This window comes from Penicillium verrucosum, assembly GCF_028828655.1.
Source record: "Penicillium verrucosum strain IBT 35672 chromosome Unknown utg000004l_segment0_segment0, whole genome shotgun sequence".
NCBI classification, from domain to species: Eukaryota; Fungi; Ascomycota; class Eurotiomycetes; order Eurotiales; family Aspergillaceae; genus Penicillium; species Penicillium verrucosum.
Window position 1 is genome coordinate 928,853 of NW_026643213.1, and position 26,434 is coordinate 955,286.

The 26,434-nt window shown below is 47.0% G+C and overlaps 9 protein-coding genes across 9 annotated transcripts; 4 read left to right on the forward strand and 5 right to left on the reverse strand.

Moving 5' to 3' along the window:
* Nucleotides 1-630: 630 nt before the first annotated feature.
* On the reverse strand, nt 631-2,282 carry aspE (septin; the record flags this gene model as incomplete). Its single annotated transcript, XM_057222542.1, has 2 exons — nt 631-1,765; nt 1,831-2,282. The coding sequence occupies 2 exons, from the start codon at nt 2,280-2,282 to the stop codon at nt 631-633; spliced, it is 1,587 nt and encodes a 528-aa protein (XP_057069763.1).
* Nucleotides 2,283-4,302: 2,020 nt separating this feature from the next.
* N7516_009824 (uncharacterized protein) lies at nt 4,303-5,340 on the reverse strand (the record flags this gene model as incomplete). The annotated part of the gene is made up of 4 exons (XM_057222543.1): nt 4,303-4,660; nt 4,724-4,885; nt 4,939-4,995; nt 5,045-5,340. 4 exons carry the CDS (start codon nt 5,338-5,340, stop codon nt 4,303-4,305), a joined length of 873 nt encoding a protein of 290 aa, XP_057069764.1.
* Nucleotides 5,341-6,993: 1,653 nt separating this feature from the next.
* N7516_009825 (DOPA 4,5-dioxygenase family protein) lies at nt 6,994-7,726 on the reverse strand (the record flags this gene model as incomplete). Its single annotated transcript, XM_057222544.1, has 4 exons — nt 6,994-7,250; nt 7,354-7,411; nt 7,470-7,602; nt 7,656-7,726. 4 exons carry the CDS (start codon nt 7,724-7,726, stop codon nt 6,994-6,996), a joined length of 519 nt encoding a protein of 172 aa, XP_057069765.1.
* Nucleotides 7,727-10,445: 2,719 nt separating this feature from the next.
* Nucleotides 10,446-11,818, reverse strand: N7516_009826 (uncharacterized protein; the record flags this gene model as incomplete). The annotated part of the gene is made up of 2 exons (XM_057222545.1): nt 10,446-11,661; nt 11,721-11,818. The coding sequence occupies 2 exons, from the start codon at nt 11,816-11,818 to the stop codon at nt 10,446-10,448; spliced, it is 1,314 nt and encodes a 437-aa protein (XP_057069766.1).
* Nucleotides 11,819-12,131: 313 nt separating this feature from the next.
* On the forward strand, nt 12,132-13,145 carry N7516_009827 (uncharacterized protein; the record flags this gene model as incomplete). Its single annotated transcript, XM_057222546.1, has 3 exons — nt 12,132-12,350; nt 12,422-12,641; nt 12,706-13,145. 3 exons carry the CDS (start codon nt 12,132-12,134, stop codon nt 13,143-13,145), a joined length of 879 nt encoding a protein of 292 aa, XP_057069767.1.
* A 164-nt stretch (nt 13,146-13,309) lies between these two features.
* N7516_009828 (40S ribosomal protein uS4) lies at nt 13,310-14,389 on the reverse strand. The gene is made up of 5 exons (XM_057222547.1): nt 14,337-14,389; nt 14,243-14,280; nt 14,165-14,183; nt 13,989-14,087; nt 13,310-13,882 (listed from the first exon to the last, which is right to left on the reverse strand). Exons 1-5 carry the CDS (start codon nt 14,342-14,344, stop codon nt 13,474-13,476), a joined length of 573 nt encoding a protein of 190 aa, XP_057069768.1. The 5' UTR covers nt 14,345-14,389; the 3' UTR covers nt 13,310-13,473.
* Nucleotides 14,390-15,783: 1,394 nt separating this feature from the next.
* N7516_009829 (60S ribosomal protein eL21) lies at nt 15,784-16,826 on the forward strand. The gene is made up of 4 exons (XM_057222548.1): nt 15,784-15,884; nt 16,003-16,070; nt 16,143-16,190; nt 16,306-16,826. Exons 1-4 carry the CDS (start codon nt 15,849-15,851, stop codon nt 16,634-16,636), a joined length of 483 nt encoding a protein of 160 aa, XP_057069769.1. The 5' UTR covers nt 15,784-15,848; the 3' UTR covers nt 16,637-16,826.
* A 3,283-nt stretch (nt 16,827-20,109) lies between these two features.
* On the forward strand, nt 20,110-20,483 carry N7516_009830 (uncharacterized protein; the record flags this gene model as incomplete). The annotated part of the gene is made up of 2 exons (XM_057222549.1): nt 20,110-20,123; nt 20,267-20,483. 2 exons carry the CDS (start codon nt 20,110-20,112, stop codon nt 20,481-20,483), a joined length of 231 nt encoding a protein of 76 aa, XP_057069770.1.
* A 2,884-nt stretch (nt 20,484-23,367) lies between these two features.
* On the forward strand, nt 23,368-26,009 carry N7516_009831 (putative C2H2 zinc finger domain protein; the record flags this gene model as incomplete). Its single annotated transcript, XM_057222550.1, has 2 exons — nt 23,368-23,448; nt 23,499-26,009. The coding sequence occupies 2 exons, from the start codon at nt 23,368-23,370 to the stop codon at nt 26,007-26,009; spliced, it is 2,592 nt and encodes an 863-aa protein (XP_057069771.1).
* Between the last annotated feature and the right edge of the window lie 425 nt (nt 26,010-26,434).

Genomic DNA, 26,434 nt, shown 5'->3' on the forward strand with positions numbered 1-26,434 from the left:
TCTCCTTTTGAGAGGTCTTTGGTCACACAAGAGGAGGGTTGGACTGGGGGGGTTTCTTTGTGCGATGTCCGTTAGGCCATTCTATACTTATAGATATGAAGCCTTCTCTCTACTCATATAGAAGTGAATTGAGAAAAAAAAAAAGGAAGGGAAAAAAGAGACAAAGCGAGAAGTTTATAGCACATCGTATTCATCGGCGCCAACCTCTGAAGAGCTAAGTCTGTGATTCTTCACTCATGTACGGAGTACCCAAGGATTATCGTCTCTTATTGGCTTACAGCTGAACTCACGATCGTCGCTGACCGGCGCTTCAGCCGCAGAAGACCTCTGACCAATGCGCCTGTCAGATTGTAAATGAAGCCGAGTACATTAGTACGTTAGTACATTACTACTCCGTACATTTACTCTCTCGGAATTAGGATTCAAGATAAACTATCAAATTACCGTGCGAACAATAGATGAGCAGCACTAGTACAGGTTCCGGATTTCGAAACATTTTGTCAGAAGAGAAAGGGAAAAAAAAAAAGCAAGTATGACATAAAAAGAAGCCTTGCGAGGGTGCCAGGCCGCGAAGAATGGGGGTATGTGCGGGAAGAGAAAGCTATGGGAAAGGGAGGGGGAGGGACCCATTTATCGCGTGCGACGGCCATCATAAGGTCCCTGACGGCCACCGTAGTTTGGCTTCTGAGCGGGCGTCGTCGGCTGTCCATTGCGGTTGAGTCGGTTGGTTCTCCAGCGCTCATACCAGACCACGCGGCTGGCCTCCCGCAGCTCGGAGCGCCAATCGGAGAAGACGGAGTCCTTCAGGCGAACAAAGTCACAGTGATCGGCGTCATATGGATCTGCAAAGCCCCAGGGGAATCGGCGACCGACGGGTTGGTCTCCAGCTGCCAGCGAGTGAGGGTCCGGGGACAAAATCGAGAAGGGAACGTGCTGGTTGATGACCTGCGACGTGTTGGACCTGCGAGTGCTCTGGCTGGACTGCGATGGCGAGCCGGGGACATTTTCGCTTGCATCCTCGGGTTCTTTGGCTTCGCTGGCATCTCCAGTCTCAGTCGACTCGGGGTTGTCAAGCTCCAGGATTTCATCATCATCCACACTTTCCGACGACGAGTACTCTTCCTCCTGGTCCTCCAATGTCAAGATCTCAAGGGGGTCGATATTGGCCTGCTTCAAGCTGCTCCAGACCGCCTTGCGGAGGTAGTTCATGTGGGCGGAGGTGATTGTATCCGCCTTGCTGATAACCGGCACCACAGTGGTCTTGCCCAGTACCGTGCGCAAGACCTGGATATCCAGATTCTGGTCCAGAATCCCAACCACCGGCGCATCAGTGGGCTTGGACGTGCCCTTGGCAGCACGCTCAGCCATGGCGATATTCTCGTCCAGACGTACAGGATCCAGAAGTAGGAAAGTGCAGTGAATGTGAGTATCACGGGCACCGGGAGAGCGGATAACCTTCATCTCCTCGGCCAGGGTCTCCTCAAACTTGCTCTCCAGGAAGCCTGTCACGCCACGCAGCTGAAGATCTGCGATGTTCCGCTCCAAGCCTACGGAGTCCCACAGGGTAAGTCCGACACGTTCTCCGTCAAACTCCGTTTCCAGGTATTGCGACGCGAATCCTTCCCAGGCGGAGGTTTGGCGTTCAAGCTCTTCGACCTCCTCAGGGGTGCGCGATGGATGCTTATGGGCGGGCATAGCCAGAGCACTGCGGAGGAAGTTGATGAATGAGGTTTTTCCCGAGTTACGAGCACCGATGACAAGCACACTAGACACGTTCCCATTGTTAGCTGGTCTGGTTTGATGTTGATGTCACACATCTTGGCGACTCACTTGTATGAGGTGGGGTCCTTGCGACGGCGCACCCGGCGGGGACTGTTGACGGTGCTGGCAGCACTACTAGCATAGCTATATCTACCACGATGGGTCATGCTCTCAGTGCGCCCATAGGGATCGACACTTTTGGTTGAACCAGTCATAGAGGGTGATGCGACAACTCCAGACTGTGGGCTAATTGGGACTGGGTCGATAAACTTATCACGTTCCTCACCTCCAAAAGTTTCCAGTTGCGGGGCTGGGGAAAGATCAGGCAAGCGGGGAGGAACTTTGGGAGCATAAGACTCGCGCTGACGACGCATCTCATCCTCCATAGCTTGAGTTTTAGACATCTTTTTGCGGGAAGATTTTTGCTCTCCTAAGGGTTCGGTGGATTTAGAACGACGAAGGAATCCGAGGGAGGTGCGACGGTTGATGTCTGTTTCAGGTCCCAGGCGCGTAGTTGCCATTTCAGGAAGTTTGTCTGTTTTCTGTTCTTTCCTGTTTTCTTTCCTCATTAGTTTCCTTTTTTTCTTTTCTCTTCTTCTCTTCTTCTTTTTATTCTCCTTTCTCTTTCTCTTCTAATCCCCAGTTCTGGGGGTATAGCTCCAAAGAAATCTAGAAATCTCGATATTGCCAGAACCCCTCACCAGAAGGTCAGGGGTATGGAACCTTGGGCACCGCCACTCACCAATAAAACGATATGGTATAGATATCGGAGTTCAACAGCGCTAATACTGCAGATAGTGCTGAGATCCGATGGAGATGGAGCGATTCAAAACTGCTCTGAAACTGAACAAAAAGTGGGATTCAATCCAATTACCAATTCGGGGATCGGATTTCTCAAAAAAAAAAAATGAAAGTATGAAAAGAGAATAAGCGAGAGTGGTATCAATCAAGATACAAGTTTCCCAGCCAGTGGGTGAAAGGGGAAGGAATTGAAATTGGGACTTGAACAAAGTTCAAAGTTCAGAGTTCCTCTTTTTTTGGGGGAGAGAGGGGGAAGAGTTGTTTTTGTTTTTTTATTGAAAATAGGCCTGCTCACAGCGTCCAGCAACAGCGGCGCTTGGAGAAAGTTGAAAAGAAGGATGGGAAAGAAAGAGAAGGATGTTTAATTTGATTATTTTTACGGGATACTAAGGGGAAGATCGAAATCTGATGAATATACGGAGTAGAAAAAAGACCCAAACACCCAAACATTCAGGGGTAAAAAAAAAGAAAAACAAACCATCTTTGGTCCGGATCTCCACAATCAGAGCTTGGATCGTTGGTCACTGAACGGGTCAATTGGAGTTAAGGATAGGGATATCTGGATTTCTTATGTCTTTCAATTGTAAAGAAGTAGGGGGATTATGATCTATTATGATCTATTATGATCTATTAAATGATATCCGGGTACCCGAATACATATATACACATGGTAAGCACGTTCTCCCCTCGTGGCTAAGAAGGGGGAAATCTGGAACGTGCACTTATGGGCCGTTGAGGTCTCCACTTGTACTTCGTACTTGTTGCAATCTTACACTTACAGAGATACGAAACAGTCTGATATATCACTACAAAAAAATAAAGAATAATAGTTAGACGTATAATATATAAGGAGTACGAAGCACTCCATACAAAGACGTTTTTGACAGTAGATGCAGATTATGCCCCAATTAGTCCCAAGTCCCAACCTCGGCTGAAATTGGACATGATACGGGGCAACTAACCGACTAAAGCTAACCTCTCCTGTCCCTAGGGTAATATACCATCGGCTCTAGAATAATTGCTCGCAAATCCCGCTATTGCATGCACCTAATCAAACTAACTGCGCCGTTTAATAACCATATCGAACCCGAGCCACCGAGACATCTCCAATTCAAGCTAGACTAATTCCTGAAACACGGCAATTTAAGATCTCAGCCCAAACACGAGACCTCCAGGCCTATTGTGACGGGGGTGGGGCACGCGGGACCGGCTGGAACGCGATGAACTATTTTCTCGGACATTCTCAATGTCTTTATTTGCCTTGTATATAGTACATTGGGATCTATATTCCTCGTGGCAGTATGCAGTATGGAGTAACTATTGTCCGTATGTACATGTACTCTGTACTCAAAAAAAAAAAAAAAAAATATCGCCCTTCTGAGAACAGCTCGAGAACAGAGTGGATCAAAAGTGGGGGTGGGTTTCCCTTACGTGCAGGAACTTTCTGAGAATGGTAAAAGGGATCCGCGGATAACAAGAATAAACAAGAATCAAATCTCTCTTCGAGTGATTCGGGAATTGTTAATGTACTCCCGTTTTCTTATTGTTCGGCGTGAGGGAATTGCTAGCTTGGACCAAGCTGAGGTACAAGGAAATATCACAAGGCTGAAGTGCAACATACTCTCAATCTAAACAACTGTCTTTCTACTCTTATCAGTCTATACCAAACTATATTCTCCTATATCATTGATCATTACAGTATACCCACTATCCACTATTTATCCACTATCAACCCAACTCTCACGAAGTCTCATCCACAGAAAAGATTCTAAACGGAAGCACAAAACACGGCTTCGAAGGACACACCAACTCCCTATCCAAACCCTTAAACTTAGGACCATTGGGACCAGCAACATTTTTAGCCTCCCCAAAGATCGAAGGCTCATTAGGCGGCTGGTCATCCCCCCATCTCCCATTGAAATCCAACCACGCCACCGGATCTTTGGAGTTCACAGCCTTGAACGCAGCTGTTGTTTCATCGGATTCGTAGGTGTAAATGTACACATTGAGCACGGGATCCCACAGCACACCGCGGTCTGTATAGTCCATCAAAAACCCCGCAGGGAGGTTAAAGCCCGGGATGGTATGGTCATGTTTTCTGGATATTTATCAGTATCGACATTCATTCCACCAACATCTTTTAAATATTTTCGGTATTTACCCTGCAATTGCGTAGTTTGCATGCGTGCCTCTCGCAGAGTAGACATACGGCCGCTTATCCTTCTTTTCAACGGCGGCGTAAGTAAATGCCTGTCCGCTGGCATGCTGGCTGTACCATATGGCGTCGGGTGTACCGTTCACGAAGCGGATCATGTTATGTTCCCTGTTTGGTTGCTTTTAGCCAGAGCAGCTCTACACAATGTTCTTCGCACTAACCAGTCTCCGATGTGGTCGCCAAATTCCAGGCCTAGGACCCTGCCGCCTTTGTTGAATCTAGGATCAGGTCAGTACAAAGTCAGACCCGGGACACAGCTGAGCTCACGCATAGAAGTAAAAGTAGAACGCATCAACAGTTCCATTGCCGCGATCTGCGGTAACGATGACACTCCCTGTACCATTACCTATTCGCCCCTCTGAGTCCGGTCTGATACCCCGGAACCAGGCTGGCTCTGGATCGGCTTCGATGCCCTCTAGAGAGGTTAGATAGACACTTGTATTGCCCATGGAATTGAGTGTGTCGAGGTTATTTAGGTTGAGTGGTGACTCCACTCCCTCGATAGTCGTCCAGTTGACATTGGGTCTGGTATGATCGACCTGCTGCTGGATATCGCTCGGCATGTATGTTTCCTGACTATGGAGCCAGACCAAGGGTGCTATAAAGCCAACTAAGTAAGACAATATCAGAAATATGGATTTTAACTGGCTTACCGTATTCCAAGACATATGGTGGGACCTCAGACGTTGCCCTATGGTTAAGCAATGCCCGGACTGGTTGGGTTGAAGATAGGCAAGCTAGTACCAGCGATATAAGAAAACGCATCTTTTGTGACGGTGCTAAAGTAATAAACAGCGGCAAGCAGCCTTTAATCCCTTTAAACAAAATAATCAAGCCTTATTACCTTATAACGATATCTTATCTGAATCCTATCAGCATGACTTCATCATGGGGATAGGATTAGAAGACATACCGTGGGTGAGGAGCAGTTAAACTAAATTCCAGGTAATAGAAGTGTGTAATCACAAGGCCTTTTGCTATTCCAGCGACGCCATGGATCCCTCGAGGTGACTGGTCTCCTTGGCGAGGATCATGCTAGTATCCCGAGCAGCAGATCACAACACCTCGACTTTGATTCTCAAACTCAGACAAGACTGCGAGGCCATAGACAACCCAAGATGCACTCAGGTGGTATTTCTCCTGCGATGGGGTGGGATTTTTAGAAGGTTCCCTGACTATATCATTTATCCTCCGGCATAAAGTGTATGCATTATGCAACCCCGAGGAATGTGAGCATTATACCAGGTGTCCCATGAACAGGTGGGTGCAGTAGTAATCGTCATATTTTGTTGCTTGCTAATCATAACAATAGTGCAATCTGCGTGTCAGATCTCATGGCTGAAGATCATTGCTCTAAATTGCTGTTGGGCTGACGATGTCACCTGCCCGTAGAGCCATCACAACGAAAAGTTCGGGATGAGGTCGAATTAGGTTGAGTTACTTGTAGTGATATACCCTCCCTATGGATATTGTTATTTGTAATTATTATTTGTCTTGGGGGCCCTGATGTGTGCATGGCGCTCTTCGGGTTAGACGTATAGAATGGTGCGGTTCACCAATAGCATCGCGTATATGTACCAGCCGTTGACATTCCTCAATATAACACGCTGTGGTGATCTATCTCTCTTTGCCTTATTGGTAGCTTGTAGTTTAATCTATTCATGACTTCAGGTGAAGTGGAGTATTGGAGTGTATTTAAAGTACAGGAAGGTGTGCGATTTGATCACTACAAGCCTTCAGAAAGTATTTTAATTGACTATACAAGACTACAAGGCTAGCTTTGACGATTCTTTCTATTAGTTCTATTTGCTTTACACATAATAATATCAGTTAGCGTAGTTAGCCTTTTTCTGCTGTACCATGAAGCTTAACAACAGCTCACCAATTGAGAATATATTCCAAATCTCTTTCCCCAAGTCAGTGTCGATATCCTCTAGTGTGGATCTCATGATCAAAGAAAGTAGTTGGCATCGAACTGACTATTAGTATTTGAGGCCTAATTCTTGGTACGTTCGTGGAACGTAGGGAACTGTGCTCGTGCGTAGATGCAGAGGATGCCAAGCAAGAAAGACCCAAATCATACGTACCATGTAGTGAACTGAACTTCCTTCATATAACTCATCATTGATTGGGAATTATTGTACCTTGATAAAAATGCATGAATCCTATAGCCTCTCCAGCTTCGCCCTCTCAACTTCCTCCTCCTCCCTCTTATATCACTTCTTCTTGTTAAAAACCCCCAAATCCAACGTAATCCGATCACCAAGCCAAGTCGCGCGTTGGGTATGATTGCGCTCATCCTCTGATGCCACTGTATTGGGATGAACGAGAGCACTGAGCGGACCCCGATTGATAACCAACCAAGGAACGAAAGCTCCAAACTGCGCAGGTGTGAACAAATTCACTTCGAACATTGCTACCGGGTGAGGACCGATAGGCCGGTCGAAAAAAGTATAAATTCGAAGCTCGGGGACTGTTTAAAAGTATAAGCAAGTGACCAATTGAAATGGGCAACTCAACGCCGCCGTAGACGGACAGGCGCTGCAGTTCCTGGGCTAGAAGGATGTGTTGCTTACATTCTCGTCTAATTCGTTCCCAGAGGGCTTTGGCAAATGCAGCTTGGTCGGGGTTATTCTAATCGATGCGTTAGCCTTTTTGTTTCCTAGGTTTGTGGTCCGAGGGTGGCACGTACTTGGAAATGATAGATGTGGACGTCAAAGCCTCCCTCTCGGCCTTTGGAAAGAGGATCGGGGAATTCAGAGTAGGCTTTGCTTAAGACGCCATTTTGGGGGTTCTTAAATGACTTGCCGTCTTCGGCGCGCTCGCTACAGCAAAAGATAAGTATCTTGCGTGTGATGTGGTTGCGGGGCACACTTACTCGGACAGTGGCTCGAGGTTTTCGTATCCCTCCAACGGAGATGGGTATGAGTAGGCGGATGGGTCTGACATTGTGAGTAGATTGGGGTTATTGAGAAATATCGGAGGATAGTGAGTATGTAAAGAAATAGGTGTAAGACTACAGGTATATGTGGCATGTAAGTTGGGTTGCTTAGTGTGGTGCTTGCAAATCAATGCGAATAACCAAGTTGGGTAACACAAATGTCTCTAGTAAGCATTGGCCAATCTTTATGATATTGAAAATGTCGTCAGTTAACCTGAAGTATCATCATCGAAACTACAACGGGGAATTTCCGCACTCTGACAAAGCAGTTGACATCGCCCGAGCCCGAGCGACCCGTTCTCCTGCCACCCTCGACCGCTTGCCCGTCTCCACAATCCCCTTGCCCTCTCGGGTTTAGCGCCCTCACTCTCACTCACCCCGCTTTGGTTTAGCCCCGTCCTTGGCCGCTTTTACCGGATATCTGCCATCCATCTATGTAACACCGCTCGCGTGTCATCTCCATTACTTTGAATACGGTGAGAGTCAATGCGCAGTATATGCATACTGCGAGATCTCTAGTAGATAGACTGATACCTACACTCACCTATCTGGTCATTCCTGAAATATCGAAGTCATTATTCGAAGGAATTCCCTGAGCTTTGCATTTTGGTGATTGCCGGTAACGTTATTGGCGCACGAAATAGGCTGTAGCTTTGCTCTCAGCGAGACTATAGAAATAGGCACAGCCTAGGATGAGTACAACGCGGCTCCATCTTGCGATTATCCCCCCTTTAAAGTATTGCCTCCGCAGCAACAAACCCCATTTGAGAGAACATCTAAGCAAACATATCTACGGTCATGCGCGCCTCGCGAAACGCATCACCACCTGATCAATTGACATGTCTTACTTTCACTTCATAGTAGAGTTGAACTAGTTCCTGACTTCGCGATTAAAAGCTTGTGCCCATGATCTCGGTCATTGGACAAATTAGGAAGAGATATAAGTGTGGTACATAGATTCGATTTGCAAAATTCACACCTTATGAATAGGTTCAAGTAGCTCGGACAACCTTCTGGTACAGAAAATTTAAAAACGCATATAATGACGTAAAAACCGCCCATCGAACGAAAAAGCTGTCAGATTTAAAGATAGCATCTGTGATACAGAGAGTTATCGTGAAAGTCACGCCGCTAATCATGACATTCTCGGCAAAACTTCGCCACGAAGGGCCTTGAGGCCGAGGAGCATGAGTTGGAGGAGCCAATCTGCCATTATCTTCAATCTTCATAATGTGATTAACACTTCCGATGTACGATCTAAATATTAGAAAATTAGTTGAATCCAAGTTACTGATTCAATCAATGGAAATTGTTACAACCTACCGACCAATATCAAAGCAGTGAAAGGCTTATCTTCCAAGTCCGAATATTGATAGATGATATATGAGATATTATGCGAAGCGGAGAATGGAAATGAATAAATCAAACGATATTTGTGTCGTCAATAATATGGATTGTATCAGTTTGTTCGGGTTGGAACAGCGAAGTCCAAGGCTGCCCTGGTTCAAGAGGGGAGGGATTATTATAGACTAGAATGGCTTCCGCCTGAAGGCCTGAAACTTAAGGACCGGCCGGCCCCAGAGATCCACGGGGCGGATTAGGGCACGGCTCGTCCTGGGGCCGCAGGATTAGTTATGATTGCACCCGTGTCTGGTGGTAGGTCGCAAAAACCTTTTGATACCCACAATATACAGGGATGATATTGGGGCCAAGTATGATTCCCAATCTGGAAAATTGCGCGCCAGATTCCCTCGAAAAGGGCAAATGAACGAGTTATAGTCTGAAGTGTACCGGATCTCTCCAGCAAATACCCTAAGGCTATTTCTTTCCTAGACTGAAATGATCGGGCAAGCCATGAGAAAGATGTCATCTTTAGGTTGCAGGGTAGACTTGTTTCGCAATACTTCTGCCTTTGTCTATCAGCCAAAGAATCCACCAAGCGGTTCAGCTGATGGTTCATATAATCCGCTGAATTGAAAGACAGTCTCCTCGAAGCTAGAGGGAGGTACCTACAGACAGACCACATGCGCTTGCTAATAGTTCGCCAGCCCCGGATCGACTCCAAAAGTCTTTTTCAATCACTCTTGATGCCGGATTTATTAGGCTTCAATACGAGCTTTCTCACGTTTATTGTCGGCGCATGAAGACCGGTATGCCGGAAGACTAATAATAAACCCTCCGACCCGTGGATATACCGGTCTTCATGCGCCGATAGGATGGGGCCTCGCGGCGGCTGCGATACGAATGAACATCGGTCGATCAATGGGCCTCGGCACTAGGCACAGCCAACCCGAAGCATAGGTGTCCGTGGGCTTTGGTGCACGTGACGCTAAGACTGACCACAGTGAGTGAGCGTTCTGGCTTCCCATTCACCGTGTCATCTTTATAATTATTAATTATTAGCTTGTTATTGCCTAGGTAGGCTGGTTATTTAGAAACTAATGCATTAGTTGCTTAATCAACCCTTCAAATTGAGGTTTCATGCTATCTAGTAGTATCGTCGTTGCAAAATATATTTATTGTCACCTCAGGCAATAACCATAGAACATTGAATTATTGAGAAATATTTCTTGTAAAATTTGTATGTCATAGACAAGCCAAACCGGAATATCCTTGAATGAACTTTAGGCCAAAAAATAAAATAAAATAAAAGGTCATAATATACACCTTGGTATCACCAATAGCACAGTCCTCGAACGCCAATTATCAAAACATCCAGAAGAGACACTACCAAGCAGCCCGAATGTTAACATGGCCATCGTCATCCACGAACTTGCCGCGATCCCATTCCCGACCTTCGCCTTTCTTCGACCACTGTACATCCTCTGGTTTGCCTTCTCCATCCACGCCCGTAAAAGCGGTGTTATTCTTCCATTTATCAATGACTGCCTCGTCGATTCCTGCTGTACGTAGCCTCTCCTCGCCCTTATTTCTCCAGCGCTCACGATCGCGCAGCGCCTCCATTGCCATGTCCCAGTCATCGTCTTTTGTCATGAGCCCCGCGACAGGACGACGAGAGGATTCCTCGCCTATGGAGTGCAATTTGTCTTCATCTAGATGCACATCGGCAGCCGGGTCGTAGCCGGGTGCAAAGTGAGCATCGATATTGCTCAGGTTGTGTTTATAGGCACCTCGCCCACGCGAGCGGATAGGTGCCTCGTTTTGTCGAGGAGGAAGTGGCCCCACAAGATCTTCTAGGGGGTCGGATTCGTCGCCCGTCTCACTCCGGCGTGCCGTTATAGTAGACAACGGGGACACTTGTTTATGTCGCGTGCTGGTTTCAAGGCGAGAGCGGCGGGAGCCATGTGGCGATGCATCTTCCCGCTTTGACCGCCGATATTTGTGCGACTCTGGCGAGTGGGAACGGGAAATGGAGCGGGTAGAATGTCCAGATTGACGTTTTTGTATTCGATGGTGATGGCGGTCAGTACTTCGGTCCCTGTGTGGAGAACGGCCGGGAGACCTCGAGTATGATCGCTCACGTCGCCGCCTGGTGTTCTCCTTATCTCTGTCCCGTCGATCTCTCCTAGATGAATCGTGATCGTTGTGTCCGCGCCGATGTTCATCGCGGTCTCTGTCTCTCTCTCCAGTTCCGCCATACTCTTCGTTTCTTCGTCGATGCCTCCACGACCGGTCTCGTTCTGCCGAAGGGGAGCGACTTCGATTTCTTTTTCGATGTGAACGATTGCGATCTTCCCGATCTCCTCTCCGGTGGTCCCTTGATCCTCGCAGTTCACTCCGATCATCAGATCGTTTGGAAGAACGGTCTGTCGATGTTGGAGCTGAAGCACCCGAAGCACCCGAGGCCTGATATTTCAGTTGGCGCATACGCTCCCGTGCTTCTCTTTCCTCTTTGAGCTTGAGAGCAGTGTTATGATTGTCTGTTACTTTGATGAGATTTCGTAGGAAGCGGGTATTGGGTTTTGGGGCATTGCTTGTCGGCCTGCAGGTGTTTGTTAGTCTTGTACTTGTGCAAACTGCAGACAATGAGAGAAAACCAACCTCGAAGGCATAAAAGCACTCATTCCTTGAGATGCATACTTTATAGAACTCTCCTTAGCCTCCTTGGCCAGGACCTGCGCAACATAATCGTCGTCCATGATGTAGATGAGCCGCAGATCGCAAGACTCTGAGAGTGTCGAAGGAGTGTACCGAGAAAAGCAGAAAATGAAAGAAAGGGCAAGTATACACGCTAGGCCATATTAAATAAAACAAAGGGCGGAATCTTGTTCAGTTAAAAGAGAAGCAAGAGGCGAGGATGAAAGCGCATTCCAAAAGTTGGACTGACCGCCTTTGATATATGGCTGTTTACTGTCCCGCAAATGTCTCGGCCCCTCCAAGGTCTCTAGCAATCGCATACCACGTCGGTTTCCCTTTTCATAGCCAGGTTTCCGATAACCAAGCTCTATCAATATGACAAACTCATCATCCGAAGCCCTTGCAGCACTTCAGCAGCTGGAGGAGATTGGCAATCTGAAGGACCGACTTGCGATTATTCGCATCAGTGAGCCAATTTCCACTGAAGTCGGAGGATCTTACCCATCCCCTTCAAAACGAACCTCTGATGTTTCGGTCTCAAATTTCGACGATCCTACCCCTGCCTTGTTGGAGGCTGATCTTGCACACTATAAGGTTCGCGCGATGAGCCCGAATAATGCGAATGCCCGCTGCCCAGACGAGCAATTACTAATGTTTTCGCATAGGAACTATTCTCCAAGCTGCGATTCTCCTACCTCGAGCAAGTAACGAAAGAAAAGTTCTTGCGCGCCATTGTTGGCGACCCGCCTATGATTGTCGGACACAATGAGAACATGGAACTGGAGACGCAACTAGCGGACGTGAAAGCCGAGCTCAAGGCACGAAAAGAAGATGCAAGGATCATGATTGAGGAGATGGAGCAAATGGGCCGCGATCTAGCAAGCCGTGAGTGGCCAATGACCGTGGAAAATGAGCATGTTGACTGAAGCGTTTACCGCGACCATAACAGGCTACAAGAATGTCGAGCTTCAAACTACGCAACTCTCAACGCTGCCCGCTTCAATCGAAAATCTCGAGTCAACAATCGCCGAGCTCCGCGCCAAGCAGGTAGCCACCATGGATCCTTCCAATCCCAACAATACTTCCTCCTCGCAGAATCTCCCTCTTCCCGCGACCTTGGCACTGCTGGCGGAACGTGAGGCGGAACTGGCAGCGTTGAACCGTCAGCTGGCTGCCGTGCACAACACATTGCCTCGGAAGACCCGGGAGGCTGAGGCAGTAGAGAGAGAGCGCAGCGTGCTTGAACGACGGAAATCAGATGCGATCGCGCAAGCCCGTGAAGCGCAGCGCAAGAAACAACAGGGTGAAAGTGATGGACTAGAAGAGATGGGACGTTGGTACAGGGGCGCAGAAGAGACCCTAAAAGAATTGGTGGGGACCCAGGCATAATAGTCTCCAGGCCAAGCCTAGGCTTGTGTACGATGACACGAGGGACGAACGATTGAGCTTATCTTAAGTGGGTGGGGATCGGGGAATAATGGCGTTTGGGATCGACTGTACATATATGGGCCCATTAATATTACAATGCTAAGTTACGAGACATGGGAATCGAATTAAATCGGGTTCCAAATTGAAGCCTTTCGGCTGTTTTTGATTCATTGTATTGCATGATCGTAGAACATGAGACGCTATGCAGTCATTTTGAACCTCCATGGTGTGAAGGCGCCCCAAGCGAAACCCGACCGTACTCCATTTTTTGGGGAATATAGGGAATAATTTATTCCTCCTCCTCCTCCTCGGCGTCCTCACCACCAGCGGCGGCAGCGGCCTTCTTGCGGCGAACGCGACCGGGGCGGCCACCACCGAAGGGAGAGGTGAGAGAGAAGTCGATGTGCTTCTGGGAGTCGAGACGGACCATGAACGAGGGAACGTTGACGATCTGCTTTCCGACGCGGATGTGACGCTGCTTGATCAGGACACGGGCGTGGTGGATGGACTTGGCGAGGCCAAGCTTGTAGACGCAGGTCTGGAGACGACGCTCGAGGAAATCGTCGGCCTTGAGGGCAAGGACGTAATCGAGCTTCATGCGGCCCTCATCGAGCACACCGATGCGGACAAGACGGCGAATGAGGGCATTGCCTTCGAAGAGACGCTTGGGGTCCTTCTCGTCGAGAGTAAGGAGCTCACTGTGGGAAAGATGAAAAATTAGCGCAAATGTCCCATCAAATTTGATTTTGCATAGGCCCGATCACTCGAAGACTCGCGAAATCACAGATTGTTGTTTGAACGTACCGAGCAGCACGACGGATCTTGGAGAGGGTGAGCTGGACACGCCACACCTCGCGCTTGTTGCGCAGGCCGAACTCGCCGACAGTCTTGAGCTCAGCATCACTAGTAAAAATTGGTTAGGAATATGAATACGACATAACCAGAAGCACGCTTCTGGTTAGTGGCCGGAGGGTACTAACAGACGGGCCGACTCGAAGGCTGTGATGGAGTTAGTCTTTAAACATTCAAATTGATGATTTCGTTGGAATTTCACTTACGGCGACGGGGGACCTTGTAGGTCTTGGAGGAAACGCGACTGCACGGAAATTGATTAGAATGATGCGATGCCTTCGATTTTGTTCGTATACTCACGGGGCCATAGCTGCGGTTAGATGGGCGGAGGTTGTCGACGGGAGGTCGAAGGGTCAAGGATGAAATGAGAATTTGACTGTGTGTGCTGCGAGCCCTACCCTAGTCCTAATTAGGAAAGATAATTAGGTCAGATTGATTATGTCATGCAGCCTCTCCACCTGGGCAGGTCCGTGGCTCCACTCTTTACCTTCGCGGCCCTTCAATCGCCTGGCATGGATGCTCACCTGAACTAATTTGTTCTATATCGAATATTTGTCTGAATTACATGATATGCTATGTTTTGACAGCTGGTTGGCTCAACCACAATGTGGAATTTAGGACATTTCATGCATCGCTGACTCGGGACCTCTTTTGATGTTGCATCGGGTAGATCATCAAAACTGGGGTCTGGTTTCCTGCTCCATAACAAGCACATGAAGCCAATATGGGCTCAAAAGGTGTGAGTTATTTCCGCTGTCTTTAACTTCAATATCTGGCCCACCGCAATCAATGGGCAACGGATTAGATGCGGTTTTCCCCAGCACCCCGACATGGTGGTCACTATACAATTTCTATCTGGCGAAGAATGGCAGTCAGTCAAAATGGTCACTGACGTTTAAGTGCATTTAATATGTGGGATAGCCTATATTCTAGAACTGGGCTCAAATTTGCTGGCTGCTGGGTAGTTGTCATTCTGATTCCGGTAGCACGATTATGATATTGTTATTGCCATGCCAGTTCACTGTACAGCATCGCCAGCTGACGTCCATAGACATCTAGGGCTTAAGTATGTATGTCGTAGTCGAGAATCCCTAGGAGAGTTGGTGCCCTGAAATTCAGAACCATAACTATGAGATCGAGAGACCGTGAATGTCACTGCATGTTTGTCTGAGGATGACAAGGCTAAGCCGGTATATGGCTAAGAACATCAGAGTCGGATGATCAGACCCAAGTCTGTCGGGAAAGAAGGTTGGTTCTCCGGAGACGAATCATGGAGATCGAAGGAAAATACCGATTTCAAGTCTTGGCAATAGCAGGGTGTAGTCGTTGGATCAAAGAATGCCAGTATTTCCTTCGCCAGCACCGACACTACCACCTACACGCTCGCCGTTTTTGATGATTTATGTTTAGCATGTGCCAAATACACTATGAATTACTAAGAGCACTAACATGGGATAAAATTCAGTTCAAACCCAAATAAATGTGGCAGTAACCGAAGGATTGACACAATTACAGAAAAGAAGGGGAAGAAGAAGAAGCATGGCATTCTTATACAACAACCTCGAAGTAGACCTCGAGAAAGAACGAAGGGCTCGGGAAAATTCAAGCTTTGATTGGCTGAAGGTTGATTATTACGCTAAGCCCAATTGAGAAAATAGATCGAATAATCCGAAAGAGGCGTAGCGTTGGTTTAGCGAGGGTAGACATGATTATGTCATGCCAATCCCACAAATTGTTATCCGACACTCTAGTTTTTCGTGTTGAAGGCCCCGTCGACAATTAACCACCAGCACCAACCACAACACCGCCGTCATGCCTCACTCGTACGGTCTGCGCGCCGGCACTCGGGTACGTTTTAATTCCCTTTGCGACACACGTCTTTTTTTCATACTCGGAGGACAATTTGGGTCAACTGGATACGCCTTTGGGCCTGAGGGAGGATAAGTGCTAACGAGATGACGAACAGTATGCCTTCAGCCGTGGCTTCAAGGAGGCCGGTATGATCCGTCTCTCTACCTACATGAAGACCTACCGGTACGCTCAAAAACACTCGAACCTCGAACAAACGACAAGAATTGAAATCTGACGGATATTTTTTTTATATAGTGTTGGTGATATTGTCGACCTCAAGGTCAACGGTGCCGTCCAGAAGGGGTCAGTACAATTCCGAAACTTCCTCCCAGCGCTCTCGCCCGACCGCCCACTGCGATCATACCCCATGGGCAATGCGAAACCCGGAAAGAGAGGACGAAATCTAACAGTTGAACAGTATGCCCCACAAGGTCTACCACGGTAAGACCGGTGTCGTCTACAACGTCACCAAGTCCGCCGTCGGTGTCATCCTCTACAAGAAGGTCGACAACCGCTACCTCGAGAAGCGTATCAGCGTCCGCATTGAGCACGTCCAGCACTCCCGCTCCCGTGAGGACTTCATCAAGCGTGTCAAGGAGAACGCCGTCAAGAAGCGCGAGGCCAAGGAGAAGGGTGTCCACGTTCACCTGAAGCGTCAGGCCGTTGGTCCCCGTGATGCCCACTTCGTCAAGCAGGCTGGCAACAAGCCCGAGACCGTCGTCCCCATCGCCTACGATACCCACATTTAAAGGGCTCGCTATCGAATTGGAACGGTGTGTGCGGTTGTTAGGTGTTTACTGGGTTTTCACTCCATTTTTGCCTAGACTGAAATGGACTTTGATACATGAGACGAAGCGCAAAGGGTTTCGGATGCCCTGGCACATCTCTCGCCTGTGCATAGATTCCCCTGAATGAAACAAAATCAAAAAATTTCCGAGTTCATGTCTACATTTTTCCCGGTTCGGCATAACTCTGAAGATTCGATTTACTGTTCTAGACCCGTGTTCGTAGTGCTGTTCTTGCTCTTGGCCTTGATCGGCAGCCCCATCTCAGAACCACTTTTACTTCGATCAAACACGGTTTATACTTCAATTCCTAATGATTACATTATACTGTTGTTGCTAGGATGGCTTCGCCATCTGCTATACGCCGGATTTCTCTGCCGTAATTTAACACTACGGATACGTCTGCGCTAAGCACCGACCGTCTTGTTAGGCAATAGCAAGGTCGAAATGAGGTATACACACAATATACTGACTATATCCCACTAGGTACGGGTTCATTCTGCGAATGTCCGGCACGACATCATAATCCGCTCTCTCTTTGCTCGCAACCTAACTCTACATCGCTTCTCAGCTCTTACGCTCTACCACCACTAGACAACATTTCGCTTCTGTCACGATTTCCTTTCCGCTCTCTACGTGACCAAGGGGAGATTTTCTTATGGTTGTTTTATGTTGTGTATAGAAGAGAAAACGGGTTACCTGTATGTGTACAGCACACGATTTGGGGTTACGCTTGCATTTGAACAGTCGTTTCTGCGCCAATTGGCTGTTTGTCCGGGATTTGCGTTTCCGGGGCGAAGTTCCTTGGGCATTGGGCGCTCTCTACTTTTTTGCCACCCTCACAGGAGTGGCCGAGCAAAAAAAAAAAAAGAAAAGAAAGGGCCAGAACTATGACATCGAAGCTGCTATACGTACTTTTTCTTTACTGCAAGGGCCACCGCATTGCAGATACTGGAGAATAGCTAAGTAGGCGCAGTCGTGCTGCACCGCCACTAGGATATAAGCTCTGGGAAAGTTATAGCTTTGAAAAAAAAATTGGCCTCGGTACTCCGTACACGTTGGGCATCATCCTAAGGTTGTTTTGTTATACCCAGGCAACGACTGTACCCGAACAAGTCACCCATTTTGCTCGATTCCTGCTTTCCTGCTTTTGCCGATGTTACCGTTCTCAACCAAAATTCTTACCTTAGAATAGCGTAGGCGAGGTATCCGATCGAAAAACACTAAAGAGTCTCAGACCGACATTTTGCAAGTGGGAGGAGGATTCTCGTATTACACCCCTGCCTTCAGCTCTGGTTGGTCTGCCTCTAGCCAGTTCTAGACTAGACGTTAGATTATATCTTGCCCCTGTCTGGTGAACTGGTGAAGAAAATCTACATTCGACTTAGATTCTGTCCATCGGTCACTTTGAACTTATGGTAAGTACTTTACACCCTTGTATCACTCTCTCTCTATCTTCTGATCGAAGCGCCCGGTTGTACATCCTTGATTGGTGATTGGCTTGGTTTATGTCCTTACATTACGGGCGCACCTAGGGCGAGCGTATGAAGAGGTATGGGAATGGATACCTCTAAGATTATTTTGTGCCCGATTTCCAGAATCGTATAATGTACCCAACCCGGAACGGTTCCAGGAGTTTAGGTGCGATACTCGAATTGGCGAACACCTCGTTGTGTTTCGGACCTTGCATGACGTAAAGAGGGGCGTAAAGTGAAGAGAATAATATTATGTATCACATATTTTGTTATTGTATAGTATCTATGATGTAGATCATCCTAGATCGTGGTCTCTTATCTAGATTCAAAGATCTTCGTGGCTTTGATCGTGCATCCATAATCTCAATATTGCAGACAAGGTCTAGACCTTTTGATTTCCTAGAATACAAGAAAATACCTGGGACTCCTTAGGACCCGGGCTCTTACCTTGGGAGCCCAGGCTCTGAGCAATGTTCTACGAGTAACATATACTCCGCCCCCGATGTCTTGTTCCTAGGGATATGTGATATGAACAGTCATATTCAAAGCAATACTGGAATAGTAAGGGATGCTTCTCGAACGCGGGTCTCTCTTTTCATAGGGTAAATTCTCCGCGATCCGCATTCCATGCATTCCATGAAGTCTGTCTCGCACAGCCTAGACTCGAACCATCTTTAACATAAGCGGTGGCAAACTACTCTCACGGGTTCGCAGATCGACTGATCGCATACTTGATATTCCCTTTCTGGTGGAATGCGTCAGTGTCTAGGTTCTCGAACTATGATAGATTTTATTAAAAATGATGTGATAGAATTGCTCGGGTGTGAATACCCCTACACCGCCACTTTCTACACACGCTATTAAGCACCCATAGGGGGAGTTGTGAATTATTTTGGAGTACAGTGGTAAATGCAAATTTAAGGTAAAATTTGGGTGTCTGTGTAAGGATGGGTGCGCAACATACACCGTACAGAATTGCATAAACAAAACATCTCGAATCATCCGTAGATTAAATTACCAAGCACAGCCACACTACTCCAGAACTGAACTCTATAAATCACAGTACGTGCCGAAATCTAGCCTTAAATAAAATAAGATGTACGGAGTAGGTATAGCGCGAAACAGGATCCATGTTTTGGCTGATGGTGAAGATTTTAGAAGACCTATGTTTGAATTGTATGTTTCTTGAATTAAATTGTGATTCAAAAGCCACTGCCGAAACGCATGAAACTCATCTGTCACGCCTGCAGGTGCAGACATGGAGCCCGGGTAGTGAAGATCGGTAGGGCACAATCATAAACCTAGCGGTCTAGTTGCTATATACCCCGTAGACAGATGACTTTTGCCCGATGCCCAGGGCAGATTGGAATGGTCAAGCGAGCTATTATTTCCTGAATTTATGTAAGAATTGTTTCTCTATGTGACTTCCAACCTTTTCTATTTCTGCTTTTAGGAACAGGAGAGAGAGAGAAAGAAGCCGTGTTAGCTTCTAAGCAGGCTGGTCACAAGTTACAACTAGTTATGCCGATTTCGAACAATGTCCTCAAGTATGTCTCCATATAGGAAATAGCAATCCAATCGTAGATCTCCCAAAGTATTCATTTTGAACGCCATCGTCACTGCCGCTGCTCTGCCTCACACCCAAACCTCCTAAGCCCAGGGTTTACACCCAGGTTCAGGTTCCCCTTCGCAGGCAGCGATATGATCAAACCTGAATCCATCTTGGCTTATAAGAGATGCTTTCTCCTTTGCCGAAGAGTCCTCAAATTCACACTCTTCAAGCTCACAGCTCCCACCTTGTCTACTTCCCGGGAATCTACACCGTGAATCATTAAACTATTCTCTCTTGCATCACCATTGAGCTTCCTTAGCTGCTAGTCCTATCAGTCTACTTTATTCCTCCTTCCCTCAAAGTCGAGTTCACCGCCGCTTTCAAAACAATTTCCGCCATTAACCGTCAACATGAGTTCCAACAAGTAAGCTGGCTAGCTGATAGGTAGCATATACCGTCAATACCCGCACTCCAATTTTCCCAATTTTCACAGTTATCATTGATACTATTCAAGAATCTAATTGCTTGTCATTTTTGTTTTATCTGCTAACCTTGACTTTTTCTCAGAAATTCGTCGTCTGACTTCCTCACAACCAAAACCTCCGGTCCCACTACCCAAGGCACTACTCCCCACGGCCACAATGATGCCTCGCAGATTTCTTTACTCGCCTCCAATTCCGAGTCACAGAAGGGTTCCTCATCTATGTTGAAGGCGTGGATGAATGCCCCCAGCTCGTCGGATCCATGGTCATCGACCAAAGCCGCCTATTTCCCCCAACGTTAGACTTTGGTTATCTCAATTCGTTGAAACTGGTATTTGTATCAAATTGTTGTACTACGGTTTCCGGACGAGTTTGGTGGTAAACTAGATCGGGGCTTTGTTTCATCTTTCTGGTTTGGGGCGCTACTTATTAGAAGGGAAAGACTTGGGTAGATTGACTAACGGCTTGGGGAATGGGGCACTAGGACTGTCTTGCTGATCATTTGTATTTGATTCTTTCTTCGTTTGTATTTCTTTCTTTCTTTCTTTTTTGCAGGCACAGGGCTGAATTTATGAGTAGCATGGGCATAGATAAATGATATTTAGATTTGGGTTCTTTTTTATTCTTTATTCTCTTTCCTAGATCTAGACAAGGAGATTACAGTCGGGCAATACATGACGTATGGCACAATTTGTTACAGTTACGTAGGTACCATTTATGTTATACCAAGCAACCTGCAGGAGGTGTATCTCACCTTGGTCAAGATTTCCCTCAACCGAAAGTGTCGTCCAACCTTGCATTCAAACTTTGGATGATCCGTGGTACAAACGTAGATTGAGGCTGTCGGTTTATCCCGTTCCCCGCCCGATCCAAACAATCAGTAACTCTATGGGGACGGAGACTGCCTAGGTATCCATGGATGTTGTACAATCAATACCATTTCTCTCTCTCTCTCTCTCTCTCTCTCTCTCTCTTTTCTTTCTCCCGCTCCATCCAGATTTATGTTCATAAATGTTCGTATCCAAATAATAAGTATCACCCCTTCTTCGCGGCCCCATTTTAATATTAGAATTCTTGAGACAACCTTTAAATAACCAACGATAAAAATAAACGTCTGGTAAAGGGCCAAAGCGAGGATTTTCAGTGGCGAGGATCACCACAAGTTGCCCAGGTATCATAGGACTTCTGGGCAAAAGACAGAAGTACCATCCAGGATGATTGTCATCCGAGCAGAGTTGATTGGTTAGGAACAAAAGGAGTTCAAACGTGCCGTTGGAGATAGTAATAGAAGTCTAAGCACCACCTTAACTAAAACACTGTTACATTCTAGCCATTGACATATGTGAAGAGGAGGTGGTTATTTTATCCCGAACCCCCTTGAACGGTAATTTCTGATTATGCAGGTCCCATAGTTAACTAACTAACTAACTGGTTGCTTTTAAAATCACCTGTTCATGAGCTTTCTAATCTCATTCGCCATGACAAACCGGACAAACCTTGAGAGTCGTGCTTCACTTGGAGGGGTGTTGATTGTTGGATTCCATTATTTTCATTCAATATGTCTCGCGCCCCTACTACCTTCCCCGTTCTTGCTCTGCCAACAAAATAATAGAAAGCTTGCCCGGAAGGTCTAAAACAATGAGCGTCATGTGTCCACCCGGACATGTCCCTTAGTTAGTGGCTGTCGCGGCAATACATGAGGTCGTGCGTCATAGGATCCATAGGATTGCAATGATACCTCTGTTATACGGAGATGCCATGGTCCTTTGGATTCGGATATGATTTGTGGATGATTTCTGCTATATGTTTTCTCGAATATCACTTTCAACCCTCCTTTTGCATTACACATAGTTAGTTTATGTCTTCTAAGGACAAGGAATCCAAGCATCCGAGCTTCTCGAGGCCGAATCGATACCCCCGGAGACATGAACCGTTTGGCTGGAGATATTCCGATTTTTCATTTAACTCCGAGAAACCAATACCGAGTAAAGCTAAGGTTTATTTGGGGATTTTGATTTCGTCTGCGTTTCATAATCCCAATTGCCGTTTATTGTTGGCCAATGGATGACTGGGGTTGATCTGCCTGCATACAACAAAATCAGTATTGCCTCTACATAGTTAATAGTATTTTCAGTTCTTACTCATTCTTTTGTTTTGTTCTCTTCAGTTATACCGCGGTCTTGACAATGATTATCTCAATCCCATTGAATTTCGTTTGCCTTGGCAGTTTTTTTCGTCTTATTCATTCCATCCACTACATGATTGGCTTAACTATGATTGAGCAATCGTAGTCGAGACCTACGTCACGGTCTTCTCCGAAATTCATTTCACTCCACACTCTGTAGAAATACGTAGATTTGCTATGATCTGCGCTAACCAAAGCCACATGTGCGGCTGCTAATGACATGATAAAGCCCCCTAGTTATGTACAAGTACTTCCTAGTTAGTTATTTAGTTACCACTTTAGGTGCACCGCCTCCCTTCCCCATGTCCATGTAAAATTGCCAGAGTTGTAACAACAAATATACTGCAAAGGTTACATTTCTTTTGTTTTTAGCGAGTTAGGATAAAGATGCGGCCTTATAGGCCTAAACATTCACAGTTTTACACCAACGGCTTTGAATTGTAAGGTGAAATTTTACCGATTCGTTGCCTTGTTCTTTTTCGCTACCCAGTTCGCATCCGGGACACGAAGCAATGTGGCCGCCTCACTGGTAGTCGTTTTCGCTTGGGCCAAATTACTGTATTGTACGGAGTCCGGCGTATTGGAATCTTCCTCTCACGTTCTTCCCCAAGAACGAAGAATAGGGTTCTTGGGCGGAGACTGAGAGATCGTGTCGACCCGAAATCTCCCTTAACCCCGTCCCCTCTCAGACCCCCCCGGGTCTTCCCCATTTGGTTTTTATTTCGATGTTTTTTGGATTTCATTTTTCCATTTTCACCCAGGCAATCAGGCAATGGGGGAGGGGGAGGCGGAGGGGGTCCAATATATTTAAGTAGACAATGGTCTCTCCTCTTCTCACCGATTAAACATCCTTTTTTTTACTCAGGCCCAAAACACCATTCTCTTTGCTCTGACTTTATTTACATTTACCTCCCCAACATCGGAAAGAGACCTGCTTACTCACGTCAAGAGCTATTCTATATGCTCTGACATTGTTACCTTCTCAAGACCTGTTCATTACTATGGATTCCACTTTCAATAACGAAGAGGTCGATGAGACAATAGGGTGGCCTGTGCCTCCTAGCTCTTTTACCTCATCTGAAGTGGGTGTTCATCCAGTGATTGCAGCTCCAAGGTACTGACGCTTAAGCAGGATTATTATGCATATTATCATACAGCAACACATTCCTCTGCCGACGTGACGAGCCTTACGAGTTCGGAGGCCTTTCCATATGATTCCGAATGGTTCAATGGCGAGTCCATTAACCAAATGCCAGAACCTCCACAGCAATATGAAAATGATCTGGATGGTATGGATCTGAGATGGTACGAGACGGATGAAAATATCCCTCAAGACCTAGCAGATGATCTAGGCAGTTCGATTATCACTCAACGACCAGCGGAAGATATAAGGTGTGAGGGCACTGCTCATCCCCCGGGAGTGTTGGATCGAACTGCGATGGGAATACCAAATTCCACACCGTTGTCTTTGCAACCTTCGGAAGGTGCCATAAACCAAGCCTTCAACACCTGGTGGGCTGTCACATATAACCAGCCATGTGGTCACGATCAAATCTCACAAGTGGTGCAGACCCTTGAAGCGATGATGATATTCCTTCGCACAAAGATTCCCGCGCCTCCCGTTTCATTAAGCGAGTCTTCCCGACGGGGCAAAAAAATGTTTCGATGTTGGCAATGTGATCCTAGGAGGGAGAGAACAACGTTTCCAACTTTTGGTACATTCAAGAGACATTTGACTGGGCATGGTATACTCGACTGCGAGTGGCGTTGTACTGAACCGCGCTGCCGCACGGTCCTCCACCGGCGAGATAGGATGCATGACCATCTTCTTCGCAAACACAATAGATCCGGTCTGCTCCCGGCTGATGTGGAAGCAACTCGGGTGAGATATGCCCCTCCAGCCAACTGTCCCTTTTGCTCCGAGGAGACGTCTTCTTGGTCTGTCTATTACGAGCACATCAAGACCCACTGTATCATTTCCCCTCATTCGGCCAATGTCTCTGCTAGCAGCGACCGGTCTCACCATGGCGACAATGGTGGCGGAAACGGTAATGGTCACGGCCATGGCCCGTCTTCAGCCGGTCCCAGCAATTGGCACGGAGAATCGCAGTATAGCAGAACAAATAACAGAACTGGGGGTCCATCTTATTCCGGTGCGAGCTTCGGAGGGTTCATGAGCAGGAGTAATGCGCATCCTGATTCTATGCCACACTCAGTTTCCGACGAACAGCCCAACAGCAACCGTCGTCAAAGTGCCACTGATGCCATTGAACAAAGTTCAATCGACAACTCGCTTGGCTCATCTCGTAGGCCTAGGTCTCATCTCCCCAGAGCTAGCGGGCAGCCCAAAAATATACAGCCACCACAGAACCCCAGATCGTCACAAGCCGACCATTCGACCAAGCGTAAGCGCTCGGACAAACAGAAAGCACCAACAGAAGAGCAGGCCCCTAGTCCGAACAAATGCAGAAGATGTGATCATGACATGGCCGAATGTCCAAAGTGTAAATCTGTTCGTAGTTGCCACAGATGTGGTGACACGCCCAGGAGTGCTATCCAAGCTGGGCCTTCCTCGAGAGTGCCTGTACAGGCTCTCTCGGATTCATCTTCTACCATCATCGATTTGAACGAGTCTTACTTCAACCCTGGGCCATCGGCAAACTTTGTAATGCCTCAGAATATGCCTACTCAACTGCCTTACTACAACCCCAACGAAATGGTGCATTTATTCGATCCACGACCATTTGAAAATCTGACCAACACGTTCATGGATGATCCACCCCCATACGATTATGTCATTAGGTCGGCAATGGATGTTGGAAGCCACCCACCACTGAGTGAGTTCGACGACAAAATGCAAGAGTCGGTTATCTTCGAACGTGATATCAAGATACTTCGCAGCGTTGGACTCAGCACATCCATTGACCCGCTCTCCGTCAAAAGACAAACGATACAACCGAAACCGAAAGCCTCTGGTGGTCCGGCACCAGGCTCATACACAGACCTTGTTTTCAGAGACAAGGGGTCTTCACCCAATCTAGACTCCCCCAAACCAATATCTACTTGCCAATGCCCATGCGTGACCATCCCAACTGTCGACTACAAAGCCCACGCAAGCCTCAAATTATCAGACAACGAAAGAGTCGAGATGACCTTCAAGATGTCCCCGGCGCGTGAGTCAAATCACCCCCTCCGTACGCGAGTGCGAGTCTTCGTGAAGATTTTTAGTCTTCGCGCATCGGCAGCAAAGGCAAACACCAAGAAGCAGAGGAACCATTCTATCACCTCTGAAACCCCCTCCGACGACGATGCCGAGCCCGCCACCAATTTAGACCAAGAGCTCACTCCCACCTCGCCTTCCGGTTCTGAACTTACGCCGCTCCTCTACTGGACCGAGGACGTGCAAGACTGGGAATTCAGCTTTGACGTCAAGTCGGCTCTAACAAAACTAGCCCAGTGGACCAGCGGCATAGACGCCGACATGTGTCAGAAACTACTCCTTTCTGATCCTCGACATATACTAGACTTGATTTCTATGTATATTGTGTACAATTTCAAGATTTCTTGGTTGTTGATGGGTCGCAATGGGTTCATTCTGTTTCTAAGCAGCACCTTACCACACCTACTCATACCCCGTTCATAATCTTCTATCTACCCTTATGCTTGATACCCCTAATGTTTTACCCGATTTCTTTCATATTGACTTTTTTTTTCTTCCTCCAATGTTGAATTATGGCGCCTTATTTTACATAAAACCCTCCTGTACAAGTCTGCATACTGAGCGATTGGGCATCTAACTTGAAGGAGATACATCATGCTATCATGCGTTTTGGGGGCATACTACTTACATGACATTTCACGAATTACAAGATTGGACTAGGAATAAAAGTATGATTTACGCGTTATGAAGCTCTTCCTAGTCTCGGTTCTAGACAACCACCACTACGGGCTACTATAGGGATCACCGTCACATAACTCTTTCATTAGCTAGTGCCTTACGGCCTATTTTATCACCACCTTCTTGAAGTAACATACACTGACATCTTACTAGATCTTCTTTTTTGGATG

Bases quoted from the DNA above. Each gene is read 5' to 3' on its own strand.
- N7516_009828 (XM_057222547.1), bottom strand. The intron at 13,883-13,988 runs GTACGTTCAAAC...TCTTTCCCACAG, and splicing joins AAGATCCGTCGTGCTGCTCG to TGAGCTCCTTACTCTCGACG.
- N7516_009829 (XM_057222548.1), top strand. From the start codon at position 15,849: ATGCCTCACTCGTACGGTCTGCGCGCCGGCACTCGG. The intron at 15,885-16,002 runs GTACGTTTTAAT...GATGACGAACAG, and splicing joins GTCTGCGCGCCGGCACTCGG to TATGCCTTCAGCCGTGGCTT. The intron at 16,071-16,142 runs GTACGCTCAAAA...TTTTTTATATAG, and splicing joins ACCTACATGAAGACCTACCG to TGTTGGTGATATTGTCGACC.